Raw genomic sequence first — 15,141 nt, 5'->3', positions numbered from 1 at the left:
AGAAAGGGTCTATATGTACAGGACTAGAGCAAAATAAAACATGCCAACTCATTGTTTCATAACAGCCATTTAATGAGTTGCGCACCTTAGGTTTATCCAATAGATGGGAAATCGCTTATCCAATAGATGGGAAATCGCAGACGCATTAGATTTTTTTGTTAGAGAAAATGATGTATGTTGCCAAAAAAAAACACATACCAAAGAGTGCTAATAAAATGATGCATTGATAGAACAGATATAGAGAGAAACCAATACCCTATTCGAAAAAAGGCTGCGTTGACTACTACACAAGGGGAACAAGAAGATGGACATGTTAGGGATAAAGGTATAGAAAACAGAATATGGAAGAAGGTAGAAAGCACATTTCATGCATAGTTGTTCAAAGTGAAACAACCCATATTTGGGAGGCAGTTACCAGATTGATCTGGACTTGTGAGAATCGTCAACAAAGTTTTATAGTCAAAAGTTGATGATGAGAGTCCTGTATAGCTAGTTGCTTTGTATCCCTTCTCAGAATGTGAGAGGAGGAATTGCTTTCCTTATAGCATATGGATAGTAAGTAGCTTTGTATGCCTTCTCAGAATGTGAGAGGAGGAATTGCTTTCCTTAAAAGCATAAAGTTCAGACCTACCTCTGAAGTGAAGTGTGATGTGTGCTGTTTGTTATACGGAGAGGCATAGTTTTGTAATAAAGCACAAAATGGGATTTAAAGCTGAAAATGAGAGGAACTACTGGAGATAAGGGAAATATGTAGAAGACAGAACAGAGCAGAGCAGAGCAGAGCAGAGAAGGATATGGATATGGCGAGCTCCAGCTTCTCAACCTTTGTGAAGCTGCTGCCCCATTCTTCTTCCTCATCATCTTCGTTCGTTTCTCATCGTGGAGTTCTTCTTCCTCTCTCTTCCCCACGTCACTTCTGTCGCAGGTTCAAATACTGCCAATCGCCACTCATGGTACGAGCCTTTGCGCGTCAAGAAGAAGGAGAAGGAGAAGGAGAAGGAGGAGGAGGAGAAGAACGCAGGGAACAAGAGAGAATAATATCCAACCTTTCAGTGGAAGAACTCGAGCAAAAGCTTGGGAAAAGGCGGCGAAGCAAGAAAGAGAGAGGGAGAGAAAGAGAGAGAGATGGGAGAGCTCTTCAATCCAAACCCCCTCCTAAGGATTGGGAGACCATGAGCCTCTCAGAGAAGGCAGTGGAGCTCTATGTAGGTGAGAGAGGGGCCCTATTCTGGCTCAATAAGCTTGCATATGCCTCCATCTTCATAATCATCGGAGGTTGGATCGCATTCCGCTTCATCGGACCTGCACTCAACCTCTATCAACTTGAAAGCCCACTCTTGACTCCCGATCAAGTCCTTAGAGGATCATCACGATGAGGTTTTCATCCATCTTTGCTTTGCTTCTCTAGCCTTTGTAAGTATTTGTTTTCAATGCAAATAGCCAAAAACATTATACCAAATCTTTTAACAGCCGGCATAGAATAGCTGTCTTCAGCTCGGATTGTACCATGAATGAAGCATATAATATTTACTAACACATCATGGATTGACTATTTGAGTTTTCCTTCTCCTTTTTCTTTGAGCTTGGAGATTTGGATGTGTTAGGATGATGTGAAGAATCCAGAGGAAGAGGTTTGTTTGGAAGATTTGAGTGTGTTGGATGGATGAATGCGGAAACTCCAAATGAAGAGTTTTCTGTGTTGACCTTTGCATGTGTTGGATGTGAAGAATTTCAGAGAAATATTTCTTTTTTTACTGTTACTAGATCATGGTTACACTGACATCTCAATTGCGAACTCATCCATATATAAATCAGATTGGATGCAGCTCATGGATACAAGCCCCCATTCTGAATGAATCACAATGCGGTCCAAGGAACATGCTTCCTGGAGTTTCTTTACAAAAAGACCTCATATAAATTCGTTTTGAAATCTTTCTGCTCTGTGAGAATGGATTTCATGTCAACACTCCATGGATTCTATACATTTCTACTAGTCACGGTTAAAACAAATATCTGGCTGGCTGCATAGTTTTTTATGTATATTTGTGGTTATTCTGAAAGTCCCAACTAAAACAAGATTTTATGTAGCTGGCCATGTGTTGCTATGCTATGAGTTCTTATTGATCAAAGTACTTTACTGCACTACTTCAGCAAAATCTAGTAGCTTTTATTTGCAGCCTGTTTGGAGCTTAAAACTGAGTGTCAAAGGCTCAAAACAAACAATGCCACATGTTAGAGAATGCAAACAATGCCAGAACATCCTCAACGTTATAGGAACTATAGAGAATGAAAAATTTAGCTACCGAGGCCCCTCCCAGTGTGGTTCTTTTGTTAAAATGACTCAAATTTTAATATCACTATTTACTAATGTCACAACCTTCTCAAACGTCCACTACCTGTTTGATTGCAATACATGTTTCATACTTTTATGTGCTCTGGAATACAGACGAGACTACTTCTAGGGATATGTAGTAGTAGGAATTCAACGTAGCAAGTTTGGAGCACATTCTCCTTTTAAAATATGAACTGGCAAAGAAAGCTCTTTTTATTAACTTGCCATACTATTGTGAAATCTAGTCATCAACCACACCTTTTCATTATCTAGCAGTCTTTGCTTGCATTCATGCATACATTAGAAATGCATAAATTGCATACTCAATCCATCTTGGCCTCATCTAATATACATTGACCTAGTGTGGTCTCTTAAATTAAATACAAATACTTGGCCGATTTGAACAAACCTGTTAGGTTGATGTATCAAGGACAATGGTTATAGAGGTGACTTCGTACCCTAAATGTAGTTCCGACATTTAAAATGAGGGATACAATATTCAAGGAATAACATGAATTTGAAGTATAAAAAAATGGGTAGCTTTAACTATGTTTTCATGAGACACAACATCAAAACGCCTAGCCAGTTATGGGCTCATCAAACACCATAAATCTTTTTATGAATTTGACACCAAAACAATGAGCAGAAACATGATGTTATTAGGATGTCATTCCAACAGATACCACTAGTTGAGCAAAATTTGAGTCTGCTAATACACCATTAGAAGAGAAAAGAAGAGAATTACATAATCCATGCATAAAAGAATTGATACATTACTACTACTGTCTGCATTCATATAAGACATGTAGCCAAGTACATTTCAACCATGATGTAGTGTTTGTTCAGTTAGTCTATTACCAACAGCAGTGATGATGCAAAAGAATGTACCTCACCCTTGCTAGGCATATTGCTAGACAAAACTTGGAGAGAATGAAAAAAACAACTTAAAAGACAACAGATGTAAATTATTTATATCCCATGAGTTGATCCTTTTTCACAAGTTGCTGATTAAGAATTGTCATAAGACATACAACCAAAGTACTCATAATCAGCTCCGGCTGATTACCATAGGAATTTTTGGGAATGATGCCTTCAAAAGTGTGCATATAATATACGTTTCACTGAAAAATCACAAAGCTTTCGAGAACTACTGAAACCCCAAAAATGGATTTTGGCGCCGTGCATGTTCAGGGATGAGCTTTTGTATCATCTCAAGGGTGGCACCTTTAAGCTCTGAGACATGGTCAATCAATAACTATTAATAATAAGACCCTCATCAACTTAGATACATTTTACAAAGATGTTCTTCTTAAGGCTCACCTGGTGGCTTGAAGTTGAAGAGTGGTGGAAGAGATTTTCCATTTGGAAGCCGAGCATTAGGATCACGTAACTCATCAAAAAATGGATGAAGAAGAGCTTCCAACTGAATAAGCATAGAAAGGGTTACTTCAGAAATGTCATCATAAAACACCCAGAAAATTTTAGCTACAAGCCAAAGCTCACCGCAGTAAATCGAAGATTTGGTGAATATTGCAGCAATCTGGACACTAAATCCACTGACTCTGGAGGCATCTTCTTGTGGAATATCTGAAATAAATAGTTTTATTAAAATGCACCTTCTATTTGCCAGTACAGGAATGACACATTTTCTGCAGGCATCCATGTTCATGATATAAAATAGTACTATCCACTGAGGAATATAACCAACATGAATTAACTGCAGAGGATGGGAGTATAAGAAAATAAATGGTACTTTGGTATAATCTTTTTTCTCTTTCATTTTAAGAGGTACAAGAACTTTTGTTGGGTCATTTTGACCATTTGAAGATGTAAAAAGGAACATTTCATAAGAAACTCGGACGATTTCATGATTTGAACATGTCATCCTTGCACAGGAGTCTTGCTAATCTTAACTGTATCATTCCAATTTTATCAGATATTCCCAAAAGGGACAAGAAAAGAAGTCATAATTTTAAATCCACAGAATGGCAATCGACACATTAGATGAGCTAAACTATTCGCATATTACATTATCATATCACTACCTAGGGTACCTGAAAATTTATAAAGAACAAAAAGCAAAAGTGTTGATCAACATCTTCGGTGTATATATCCCTAATATGTGGATATACACATGCATCATATGAGATGAACTTCTTACTTCTGGTGTGTATATCCACAAGTCTCAATACTCATAAAGAAACTTCAACGGATGATTGTACCTTTCATATGATTTACTTCTAACCTGCTACTTAGCAAACTTTTTAAGCTAGGTTTTTTTTGAGCATGGTTATCGCCTCTTTGATCTGAATTTAGATCTTCAATTATGTAGTTCCTTCCATTGACACACGGTAACCTAAACAGCTAGATGAACTGTGCATGCCATTTGAAGATATCTTGACTCTGCTGATAGCTACAACTCACACAAACGATCTAGAACTCTATTTTTCTGAGAATTTCGTTTTTCTTTATATGGTTTGCAGGAAATTTGATTTAATCAAATTATGACTATCCTTTTGCATATAATGTAGCTAATTTAGGGAAAGAAATTTGTAAGTCAACACCTAAAACTAAATATAAATATGACATGAGAGAGATTATGGAAGTAATCACCATCCTAGCTAGAAGAGCTATGAAAGCTATATAACAAAGTTGAAATTTGTACATGGCAACTATGAAGGGTATATAATAAAGTTAGAAACCTGCACGCACAGGAGGATACTGCATTACGTAGTCTGGCAATGATGCAAATATTTGGATGCATGCCCACTTAATCACCAAGGATACCCCAAACTATGTACCGTGGATGGCATAATTATATAAGAAGTTAAGAGTGACAGATGAACTGGCAAAATAAAATTCTATGAATCCAATAATGATACGCATAGCCTTACAAATTTGCAAACTTACTTCCATAAATAGTACAGGACTTATTTTTACATAATTGTCCCCTAAATTATATTCACCTTGTGCCATGGATGAGCCTTGATTTGAGGAAACTTGAACTCTGTGTAGTTGGGATTCATGCATTTTATTTCCTCCCGTGTTGGAGTGCCCAGAACCTGTTGGCATGATGTATTTATAAGTAACACGAAACCACCCATGTCATTTGCCAATACATATGAATCTAATATTTGAACTACAAGAGTAACTGGACCTTGATTATCTCAACGAGTTGGTCGACTCCATTTTCGCCTGGAAAAATTGGCTGTTTTGCATTCATCTCTTTTAGACAAATCATCAGCTAAAGTTTTAACAAGTACCAATCAAATGACATGTAGCACCAGAAAGCACCTGTCCAAGCATGAGTTCTGCCATAACACAACCTGCGGACCATATATCAATGGCAGTAGTGTATTCGACAGCTCCAAAAATGAGCTCCGGTGCACGATAGTAGCGAGAACAGATGTAGGAAATATTTGTTTCACCTTTCACCTGTATTAATAAATGAATCAATGTCAAAATGACAAAATAATATCGATTTGCCAAGATTCTATAATTAATGCTCACCAAGATTTTAGCACTCCCAAAGTCGCATATTTTCAGCTGGTGAGTTTGTGGATTCACCTATGAAGATGAAATGTTAATTTGCATACATTTAAACATAAAAGAATTAAATTGTATGCATAAAAGATCAACTGGCCTCAACAAACAGCATAGTTATCCACAGTATTTATAAGCTTACAGTCTTACCAAGAGGTTCTGTGGCTTTATGTCCCGATGACAAACACCAATAGCTCCATGTATATAAGCTAATGCCCTGCAGATCTGTTTGTATATTTTTTCAGTCATAACAGTTCAGAAACAAATTCATGAGATGCTAAAAATCTCCCAGCCTCACCTGATAAGTATAAAGCTTTACGAGTATCAAAGGTATTCTTTGGTTCATCCGATTATAGTTCTTGGCTACTCGGTAGACTGTTTCTGGGACATACTCTTGAACTAGATTTAAATAAACTTCATCCCTCTCTGTTGATGAGTAAAAGCAATGCTTTAAAGAAACAATATTGGGATGATCAAGAAGGCGTAGAATTTGCAATTCTCTGTTCTTATATCTTTTATCTTGAAGTACTTTTTTTATGGCAACTATTTCCCCAGTCTCCAAGCACTTGCCCTGTACAAGGAAATAAATAGAAGGAAGAAATGATAGTTAAATAGGGTAGGGTACACAGAAACGAAAGATATATTCTCATCACAATTATAAAATGGGTACCCACCTGGAAGACAACACCAAAGGAACCTGTGCCAACCACACACTCTGCCATGTAGCTTATTGTCTGATGGCACAATAGAAGATATCGGATATAGTCAGCATCAAAGAGGATGCCTAGCAATTTTATCTTCAGGGCAAATATAGGAGAAAAATGAACTTACTTGCTTGGGTTGTCCATTTTTTCCACCAATAGTAGTTACAATTATATGACCCGTATCAGCTCCATTGCCATCAACAACAGCTGTTTCCATCTCCTGCATTACCTAATTGATGTGAAAAAAGAATATACTCCAAAACATAGCCCACTATTGAGAATCACATGACGCACTAGCCACCAACTTTTTTCAAAAACATGATCAAACATGTTTATTCAATTTTTTAAGTGTTATGAAAATCTTCTATGGAATATACATTGTACATTAAGTAACAAAATGCGAGAGGTGTGGAAATTTATGCATGAATAGATATTTGGACACCCATTCTCAAGGACATTCAGAATTACAAAAACATGCTAAAAATCATCAGTAAGATGATGATGCAGGATATTAATCTCAAGTATCTTTTCTTCAGCTTTCTTCCAATCCATCAAGTTTGTTGCCTTTAGGATAACGTTTCTCAAAGAAACATTCAGCATATGTGTTCATTCTTCCTCAAGTTGACTTTTGATGTTTAGGATGTTTCAGCATAGAAAACTTTTAAATATCAGGATTCCGGTGGTAAATAATTCCAATAAAATATTGAGTAAAGATTAATTGAAAAACAATGTTCACTCTGAATTGTTATGTACCTCTGGAAGCAATATATATGTATACATATATATATATATATATATATATATATATATATATATATATATATACACATAAGTACACATCCAATACATTAGAAACTTTGGTCAATCTAGGTTTCAGAGTCATGTTTCATGCCTCTCAGGGTCATTCACACTGTAAAACAGCAAAGTAAACGGTTAAATGATTGGTTGTATACATATATATATATATATATATATACATAAGTACACATCCAATACATTAGAAACTTTGGTCAATCTAGGTTTCAGAGTCATGTTTCATGCCTCTCAGGGTCATTCACACTGTAAAACAGCAAAGTAAACGGTTAAATGATTGGTTTCTGCATACATATAGCTCAAAATATGGATGCTTATTTTCTCAGAAATTGTAAAATTGACATCATAAGATTAAAAATTAATAAGGTTGGTTCTCTAACTATACAATATGAAAGGAAAGGTAAAAGAACCTAGCTTTTTCCCCAATTTGACTTTTTGAATCTTATCTTTCTTCCCAAAATTTTCTCCAGATCTTTCTCGTTTGTTTTCATCATTCAACCTTCACAGTCTACTAATCCTGCTTATCTTTCTCTCTTCTCTTTTCTCTATTCTCTTTCCTCATTCATAAATACAAGTTCAAAACTTTGTTTTTTCTCTTTTCTCCTCTGTAACTCATTCATCATGATGAAGTGTAGAATCTCAACGTGGTAAAAGACAAGTTCATAACATTGTTTTTTCAATTTTCTCCTCTGTAATTCATCATGGTGATGGGTAGAATCTCAACTTGGATACAAGATATCTTGCACAACAGGTAGATGTTGAATTTTGACCTTGTCAGTTGCAACTATTTACAGAAGGAACAAAATGGTACACAAAAATATAGACGTTTAAAGAATTCCCAAATTTTTGGCATACTCTGATCATTTTATTTATTATTTCATGAACTAAAAAAGCTTGACCAAAGATTAACAAAAATGTTTTTGAATATAATATAGTGCTGCCTATAATCATTAATTTATGAACTCCAGGAACTAAAAACTGTCAATGGCTTGGTTAAAAAGAGTTAAAACATTCCAATGAGCAAGTTTAAACCAAATATAGACTTTCTATTGAAGCCTATCTCATCTTCCCACTAGCAGCATCTACGATAATATGAAATACTCTTCATCTCAATAAGATGCTACTTCAATTTGGTATATAAAAAAGAAACTATCAAAGGCAGGTGCTGTTAAGAGTTGAATTTGGGATAAACGAAATCACACATTCATAATAAGGAGCACTGAATAAACGATTGAGTTTGTGTATAAACCCTTTCCATATGATGTAACAGATAGAAATTTTCTTTAGAAATGACGAATTAGAATCTGTATTCAAGTATTACCTTCACTTTGTACTAGTATCATCTCTAACTATATGCTAAATTACGCTCATTCATATCTAAGGCAAATGCAAGCAACTAGAAAGAAACATTAATTATTTGGATAATAAGATCTTAAATGTTGTTCCTATCAATGCTAGCTGAAAATTACGCTTTGTCTTTATAACTTACATACAATTTACCATCTCTGAATGTATGGAACACCCTGCTCCAGACATATATGCTAGAAAATGCTAATGAATGGCATGATAAATTCAAATGAATGTACTGTTTAGTAGCGTTTGGTAAAGAAGATTTAGCTATATTGGAATGGCTCCTTCTATTCCCCAGCAGTTCCATAGACCATATGAAAAAAATACACTTACCCATAAAACATACACCTGTCGTTAGCAATGTTAAATTAAAGATGGAGCTTTGTGTTTGAATCTTATCTTACCTTCCCATCAGTAAATCTTATTTCTGAACATAAGAAAAGACACTCTTTCTTATGAAAAACAGAAACCTTAATGGCAGAAAAATGTCAAGTTTATGAAAGCTTAAGAGGAAGATTATGCTATACTTTGAAGCCTACCTTCTCTTCTGCACCAGAACCATCTCTCATCTTCAAATCATTCATCTTGGTGTGAGAAAATGAGAAATGATGCACAGCAGAAAGGGCTCCTGTGATGGAGAATCTGGAAGCTCGATTAGCTTTACGACTCCTAATTCGCACTCACAGAAGCCAATACGTCTTCTTCAAAGCAGAGAGGAAGGAAGCAAAGGTTTTCAGATGCCTCAAGATTTAGGTGAAGGCTTCTGCTCTGCACTCATCACAGGGATCATATCCTCGTTCAGCGCAGAGAAATCTAGGGTTTTCTGCTTCTTCTGAATCTCTCAGCTTCTTCATGGTGGAGGGAAGTTAGGAAGGGGTAGATATGTTGGGCCCCCCGGGGAGGGGGGGAGGAGGGGGGCAGGAATGGCGACGAGCTTCTGCGTTTCTGCGTCTGCGTCTCTGCGTCTCTGCGTGTATCTGTGCGCGCGCGGAGGAGGAAGGAAAAAAGGAAGAAGACGAAGCCCCCTTTTCTTCTTTTGACGTTTGTTTGTTTGTTTGTGTTTGCCTGCTTTCCGAATGGACGAATGGACGAATGGGCATGGAATGGAAGAATAGGCATGGTATGTACTATAAGTTCATTCGCATTCGAGAATGCTTCAATCATTCGAGTATGGTAAACACCCTTCGAAGAATGCTAAATACCATACATACTTTTGGATTAACTATTTATTATGAGGTAAATAAAAACTAAAAAAGGAAAAAAAAAAAAAAAAAAAAAACTTTAAAAAAGGGAAAAACAAAAAACACAAGAATGTTTGAATAACATTCTCATTTCCAACGTAGGAGAACGAATGTTATGCTAGACGAACATGAATTTTACGTACTATGGGAATGGGAAAGGGAATGGAAGCAAGCAAGCTCTCCATCTCCATGTCCACACACACACACACACACACCCCAAATGGAATGGAATGGACAAGGGAATGGGACGGAAAAGTGAGAAGAGAGAAGACAGAGGCCCCTCGTCACACATCCTCCATTCACTTTGTTGGACATTAGTAACATTCACTATTGATTTATGGACACCCTAAAAATAGAGCCTTTTCAACCACTGATCTTTGTCATCCTAGACATTATAAATCCCTCTTGTTAAAGAGCACGACGCCTTACATCCTCCAATTAATATGTAATCCGAACGCCGCGGCAAATCAGTCTTATATGTGCATCCTCTTCTCAAGATTCTCATGTGAGGCTTGTAGAAACATAAAATATTCATTTGCCAAAGCTAGTGCTACCAATTGTAACCTGTCCCCCATATGGAAGATGCAAACCCACAATATCATCATTAGTTGCAATTCGTAATAACATCACCAACAAAGGAATGAGTTGCTGCAACAAACAAACAAACAATGGGCTAAGTGTGCATCATTGTCAAACAAATAGCTCGAGGGAAGTATTTGATGTCACTCCAACATTAAGCATTACTCTAGACACAACATCTTGCTCTAGGTAGGATAGACATTGTCCAAGCCCATTATGTGTGTTAACCCAAATAAGCTTTCTCCAAATAGAAATTGCATCGTAATCAATTCATTGTGAGCATATCGAGCATAAATTATGGTCATTTGAGCATTAAGCATGTTATTTAATATTGTGAAATGCACATAAGAGATCAAAACTAGCCTAGTTAGCTTCTTACTTCTTACTCAATTTATAGTTCGTACAAAGGTACCCATTTGGGTTGGCTTAGCTAAAAAGGGTGTGCTAAAAGGGTGGCACAAAGGAACACATGCACACCACATTTTCCCCCTGAGAGAAACAAGACACTAAGGAGCAGGAGCAGGAACAAGAACATGAGCAATGGCTTGTCGAAGGAGGGGGAGCATCTAGTGGAGATGGAGCTCCCAAGTGGCATTATCCATGTTGGTAGGTTTCAAATGGACATTGATGGACGATTCTGGTTGGAGGCGAGGGTTATAGAGTGCTAAAAAAGGGTTGATCCATGTTGACGCCTGTACGGATGTATTGTAGGCGTGGGTGGCGAAAGGCAAGATTTGATCCTAGTTTTTGTGGCATGGATCGATGTAAGCGCCAATCTCCTTCTTGAGTGTCTTGTTGAGGCGTTTGGTGAGGTCATTTGTCTTAGGATGGTATGGGGACGTAAACATCTGTTGGACACCGAGTTGAGCTACAATGACATTGAGGACATCCTCGTAGAACTGCCGGCTCTGATAGTTGGACGGGGCTAGTGACAAAAAATGAGCTAACAATCGATGGATAAAGATCAATCGCTTGACATGTGGATTGAGGGCCACCTAGACTTGGTTGAGGTGGGGGACAGGAGGGCCATCGTGTACGAGCTAGCAATTGGCGAATAAAGATCAATCGCTCTTGTGGATTGAGGGCCACCTGGACTTGGCTAAGGTGGGGAACAAGAGGGCTATAGGCGGATAGAGATCAATCGCTCTTGTGGACTGAGGGCCACCTGGACTTGGCTGAGGTGGGGGACAAGAGGGCTATGGGCGGATAGAGATCAATCGCTCTTGTGGACTGAGGGCCACCTGAACTTGGCTGAGGTGGGGGACATGAGAGTTATAGGGGGATAGAGATCAATCGCTCATGTGGATTGAGGACTACCTAGACTTGGCTGAAGTGGGGGATAGGAGGGCTATAGGCAGATAGGTGGATAGAGATCAATCGCTCTTGTGGACTGAGGATGTTAGAGACATGAACTAATGTAAGCATTAGATAAGGATAGAATATGTATAGATAGATAGAAAGGAGAGAGAAAAAGAAGGGTGCTGATCCACTTGACCACCCCCGAGCGAAGGGATCGACATGGACTCAAGCCTCGATCGACGTCCCATACCACCGTCGTGGCATCAAGTCGTACCTGGTGCTGGCGCGCTCGCTACAAGAGTTGACCCACCACAAGACAAAGTCTCGACATAGTCAACAAGATAATGAAATGAGGGTAGTTAGGCCTCTTATTTATAGCGATACCCAAGGCCCCCAGACAAGTTCACACTTGGCCTAATGGGTTGTCTCAATCCCGAGGATTAAAAGTAATCCTCCCCTTCTTTACACTCTCGTTTAACCCTCACACTTATCCACGTGTATAGAATACTACAATAAATTCTCACCACGGGATATTATATGGTCATGCCCGTAACAACACTCTTGTAATGGAAAGTTAGGGAAGTTAGTTTTGAGTGTATTTTCATGTTCCCATGTGGCATCTTTTATTGATTTATCCATCCATTTTATTTTAAATTCTCGGATTTCTTTAGCACGTAATTTTTTTATTTTAACATCGAGAATTCTTTCTGATACATGTGGTTTAGAAGATAATTCTTCAAAAGTAACCAGAGTTTCAGTTGTAACTGTATTGTTGCCAGAACCTAGAAGTTCTTTTAGACGACTCACATGAAAAACTGGATGAATTTCAACGACATCGGGAAGAGCAAGACGATAGGCTGAGGACCCAATGCGTTTGAGGACTGTAAAAGGTTCACAAAACCGTGGGGCTAACTTAGCACACTTACCCTTAGACAATGTCCTAGAATTGTGAGGTACACGTTGTCGTGAAGATTTTCGTCCACGAGCGGAAACCCGAGCAACGAGAGCCAAAGAGCGATCTGCAACGTTGCACACGTACATAATGTATTTGTAATAATAATAGGGGTAAAGGGTATGGTGCTAGAAATGCCCCATAAGATCCCTAAGGTATAAAGGCGATGTGGTCTTGTGCGCACATCCACGCGCGAGAGAGAGAGAGGTACTATGCGGTACATAGGTACCTAGTTGTTTGTGAGGAGGTGGGAGTTAACGGGGCCATCAATCTCACCCTTCCCCAAATCAAGGCAAATATCCCCTTTGAATGAAAGGGGATATTTTAGTCTCACGTTTGTAAACGGTCTTCCCTCCTTGTGCTATAAAAGGAGAGGGAAGGCACCATTATGGGGGTTGCCTATTTTGAGTGTGCGAGGTATACCACATAGGTCGAGCGTTAGGGTTAGGGTTAGGGTTTCGAGTAGTCGTTTGGTGCGGCCTATGCGGCCACCATTTTGTAATCGTTCATCTCGTTTTAATACATCTTGTTGTTCATCTTGTCTCCATCTTCCTCTTGTTCATTCTTCCTCTTCTTGAGCGAAGCTTCCATTCCGTGTCCGATTCCTTCTCCTCTACTCCTTAGTCCAAGACCCCCGTGGTCCTGCCCTTCTCCACGCACGCGCGTAGCAACGCAACATATTTGGTGAACCCGACGTGAAGAGGCGGCAAGGGAGGAAGGAGATGGAAGCCGGAGACATCGCGGAAGTAATTATGAGAATGGCAAGGGATTTCGCAAGAAGGAGAGAAAGACGGGAAGAGGCGTACAAGTACGATCGACGCGAGTTCGATCTATGGGTGTCGTCGGCAAAGGCTCCTCGAAGCGCAATGAAGGCATTCCGGGAGTTCGATCTCTGGTTTTCCCAACTTTCGGTCCGAGATCAAGAATCGGTGGGGGCGGACAAGGTCCCACTATTCTTGAAGTCGGTCAACGAAAGGGGGAGAATGGCCATTTTTCCCTACCTCGAAGACGATGAAGGGGCGTACGGCCTCACCGAAGATTGGAACGAGGTGGAATGGGCGTGCATACAATGCGATGAGAGGCGGTCGGCCACAACGCGGCCCGCGAGCGGCGACCGACTACGCACTACCGCCGAAAGAGAGCTCAACGCAAATCGGTTCGGAGGAGCTCGACATCAAAGCCTTAGTGCGGGAAGCGTACGAGATCGTAGAGGCACAAGTCGAAGCCGAAGAAGGGCTTATTGCGGAGTCGGGCCCGAGCAGATCGGAGGATGAGGAGGTCGAAAGAGAATGGTACATCGGTACCACGGGAGAGGGTGCGGAGCGAGCCACCCTCTCGACATGCGGAGAAAGATCGATTGAGGACGAGGTCGGGGACGGTGAGGCGGCGATCGCCGGTTCGAGCGGACATGAGGGTGTTCGGGCATGGAGGCCCGAAACATCGAGCGGGGAGAAGACGGGCGGTGGTGCTGGGACCTTACGCACACCGGGCCTAGAGACTCCGGTGACCGGCCCGAGAGCCGGTCTGAGACCTAGAGTGACGGACGGTGGCGGCGGCAAGGCGGGCGACCACGATGGTGACATGGGAGAGGGTGCGGAAAGAGCGACTCTCTCGTCTTGCGGCGAATGGACGACCATGGAGGCCGGTAACTACGGATTCGGGACATGGCGGCTCGAAACATCGAGTGAGGAGGAGACAAGCAGCGGTGCCGCGACCTTACACACACCGGCCTTAGAGGCACCGGCGGTCGGCCCGATTGCCGGCGTGAGACCTAGAGCGACAGGCGGTGGCGGCGGCAAGGCGGGCAACCGAGACAACGGTAAGGAGACCGTGGAAGAGGAGGCGGCAAGTATAATTGATGCTTGCATATACGGAGGAGGGGTAGCCACGGACGATGATGTCCGAATGGAGGTGGCTACAGGCATAGCATTGACGAGCGGCGGCGTTGCTACCTTACGCGCACCGGTTCAAGAGACCCCGGCGGCCGGCCCGAGTGCCCGCGTGAGACCTAGGGTAACGAACGGTGGCGGCGGCAAGGTGGGCGACCACGGAGACGATGTGGGAGAGGGTGCGGAGCGAGCGACCCTCTCGACTTGTGGGAAGAGGACGACCATGGATGAGGCTGATATCTACGGAGCAATGGACGCCACTTCGAGAGTGGGCGAAAGTTTTGGGACGCGGTTGCCCGAAACATTCTACGAGGATTTCGCGAGCATACTCGAGGCTGGAAAAATTGAGGAAGAAGAGGAGATGAGCGGCGGTGCTGCGACCTTCCACACACCGGTCCTAGAGACTCCGGCAACCGGCCCGAGAGCCGGTGTGAGACCT

At 40.7% G+C, this 15,141-nt stretch overlaps 1 protein-coding gene and 1 non-coding gene across 2 annotated transcripts; both read right to left on the bottom strand.

Annotated features, from left to right (window-relative positions):
• Positions 1-3,021: 3,021 nt before the first annotated feature.
• On the bottom strand, positions 3,022-9,697 carry LOC147856197 (shaggy-related protein kinase epsilon-like). Its single transcript, XM_087329798.1, has 12 exons — positions 9,282-9,697; positions 6,707-6,799; positions 6,550-6,609; positions 6,174-6,446; positions 6,026-6,100; positions 5,843-5,899; positions 5,627-5,767; positions 5,490-5,540; positions 5,299-5,394; positions 3,836-3,919; positions 3,653-3,755; positions 3,022-3,565 (listed from the first exon to the last, which is right to left on the bottom strand). The coding sequence occupies exons 1-12, from the start codon at positions 9,324-9,326 to the stop codon at positions 3,480-3,482; spliced, it is 1,164 nt and encodes a 387-aa protein (XP_087185924.1). The 5' UTR covers positions 9,327-9,697; the 3' UTR covers positions 3,022-3,479.
• On the bottom strand, positions 4,182-4,285 carry LOC147856198 (U6 spliceosomal RNA). Its single transcript, XR_015530752.1, has one exon. It is a non-coding gene; the product is annotated as a U6 spliceosomal RNA (small nuclear RNA).
• Positions 9,698-15,141: the final 5,444 nt, after the last annotated feature.

The sequence above is a fragment of the Azolla caroliniana genome, unplaced genomic scaffold (assembly GCF_043228905.1).
Source record: "Azolla caroliniana isolate FFs.n. ecotype wild unplaced genomic scaffold, voAzoCaro1.0.p SCAF_13, whole genome shotgun sequence".
Lineage (NCBI taxonomy): Eukaryota > Viridiplantae > Streptophyta > Polypodiopsida > Salviniales > Salviniaceae > Azolla > Azolla caroliniana.
This window is presented reverse-complemented; position numbering and strand designations above follow the sequence as displayed.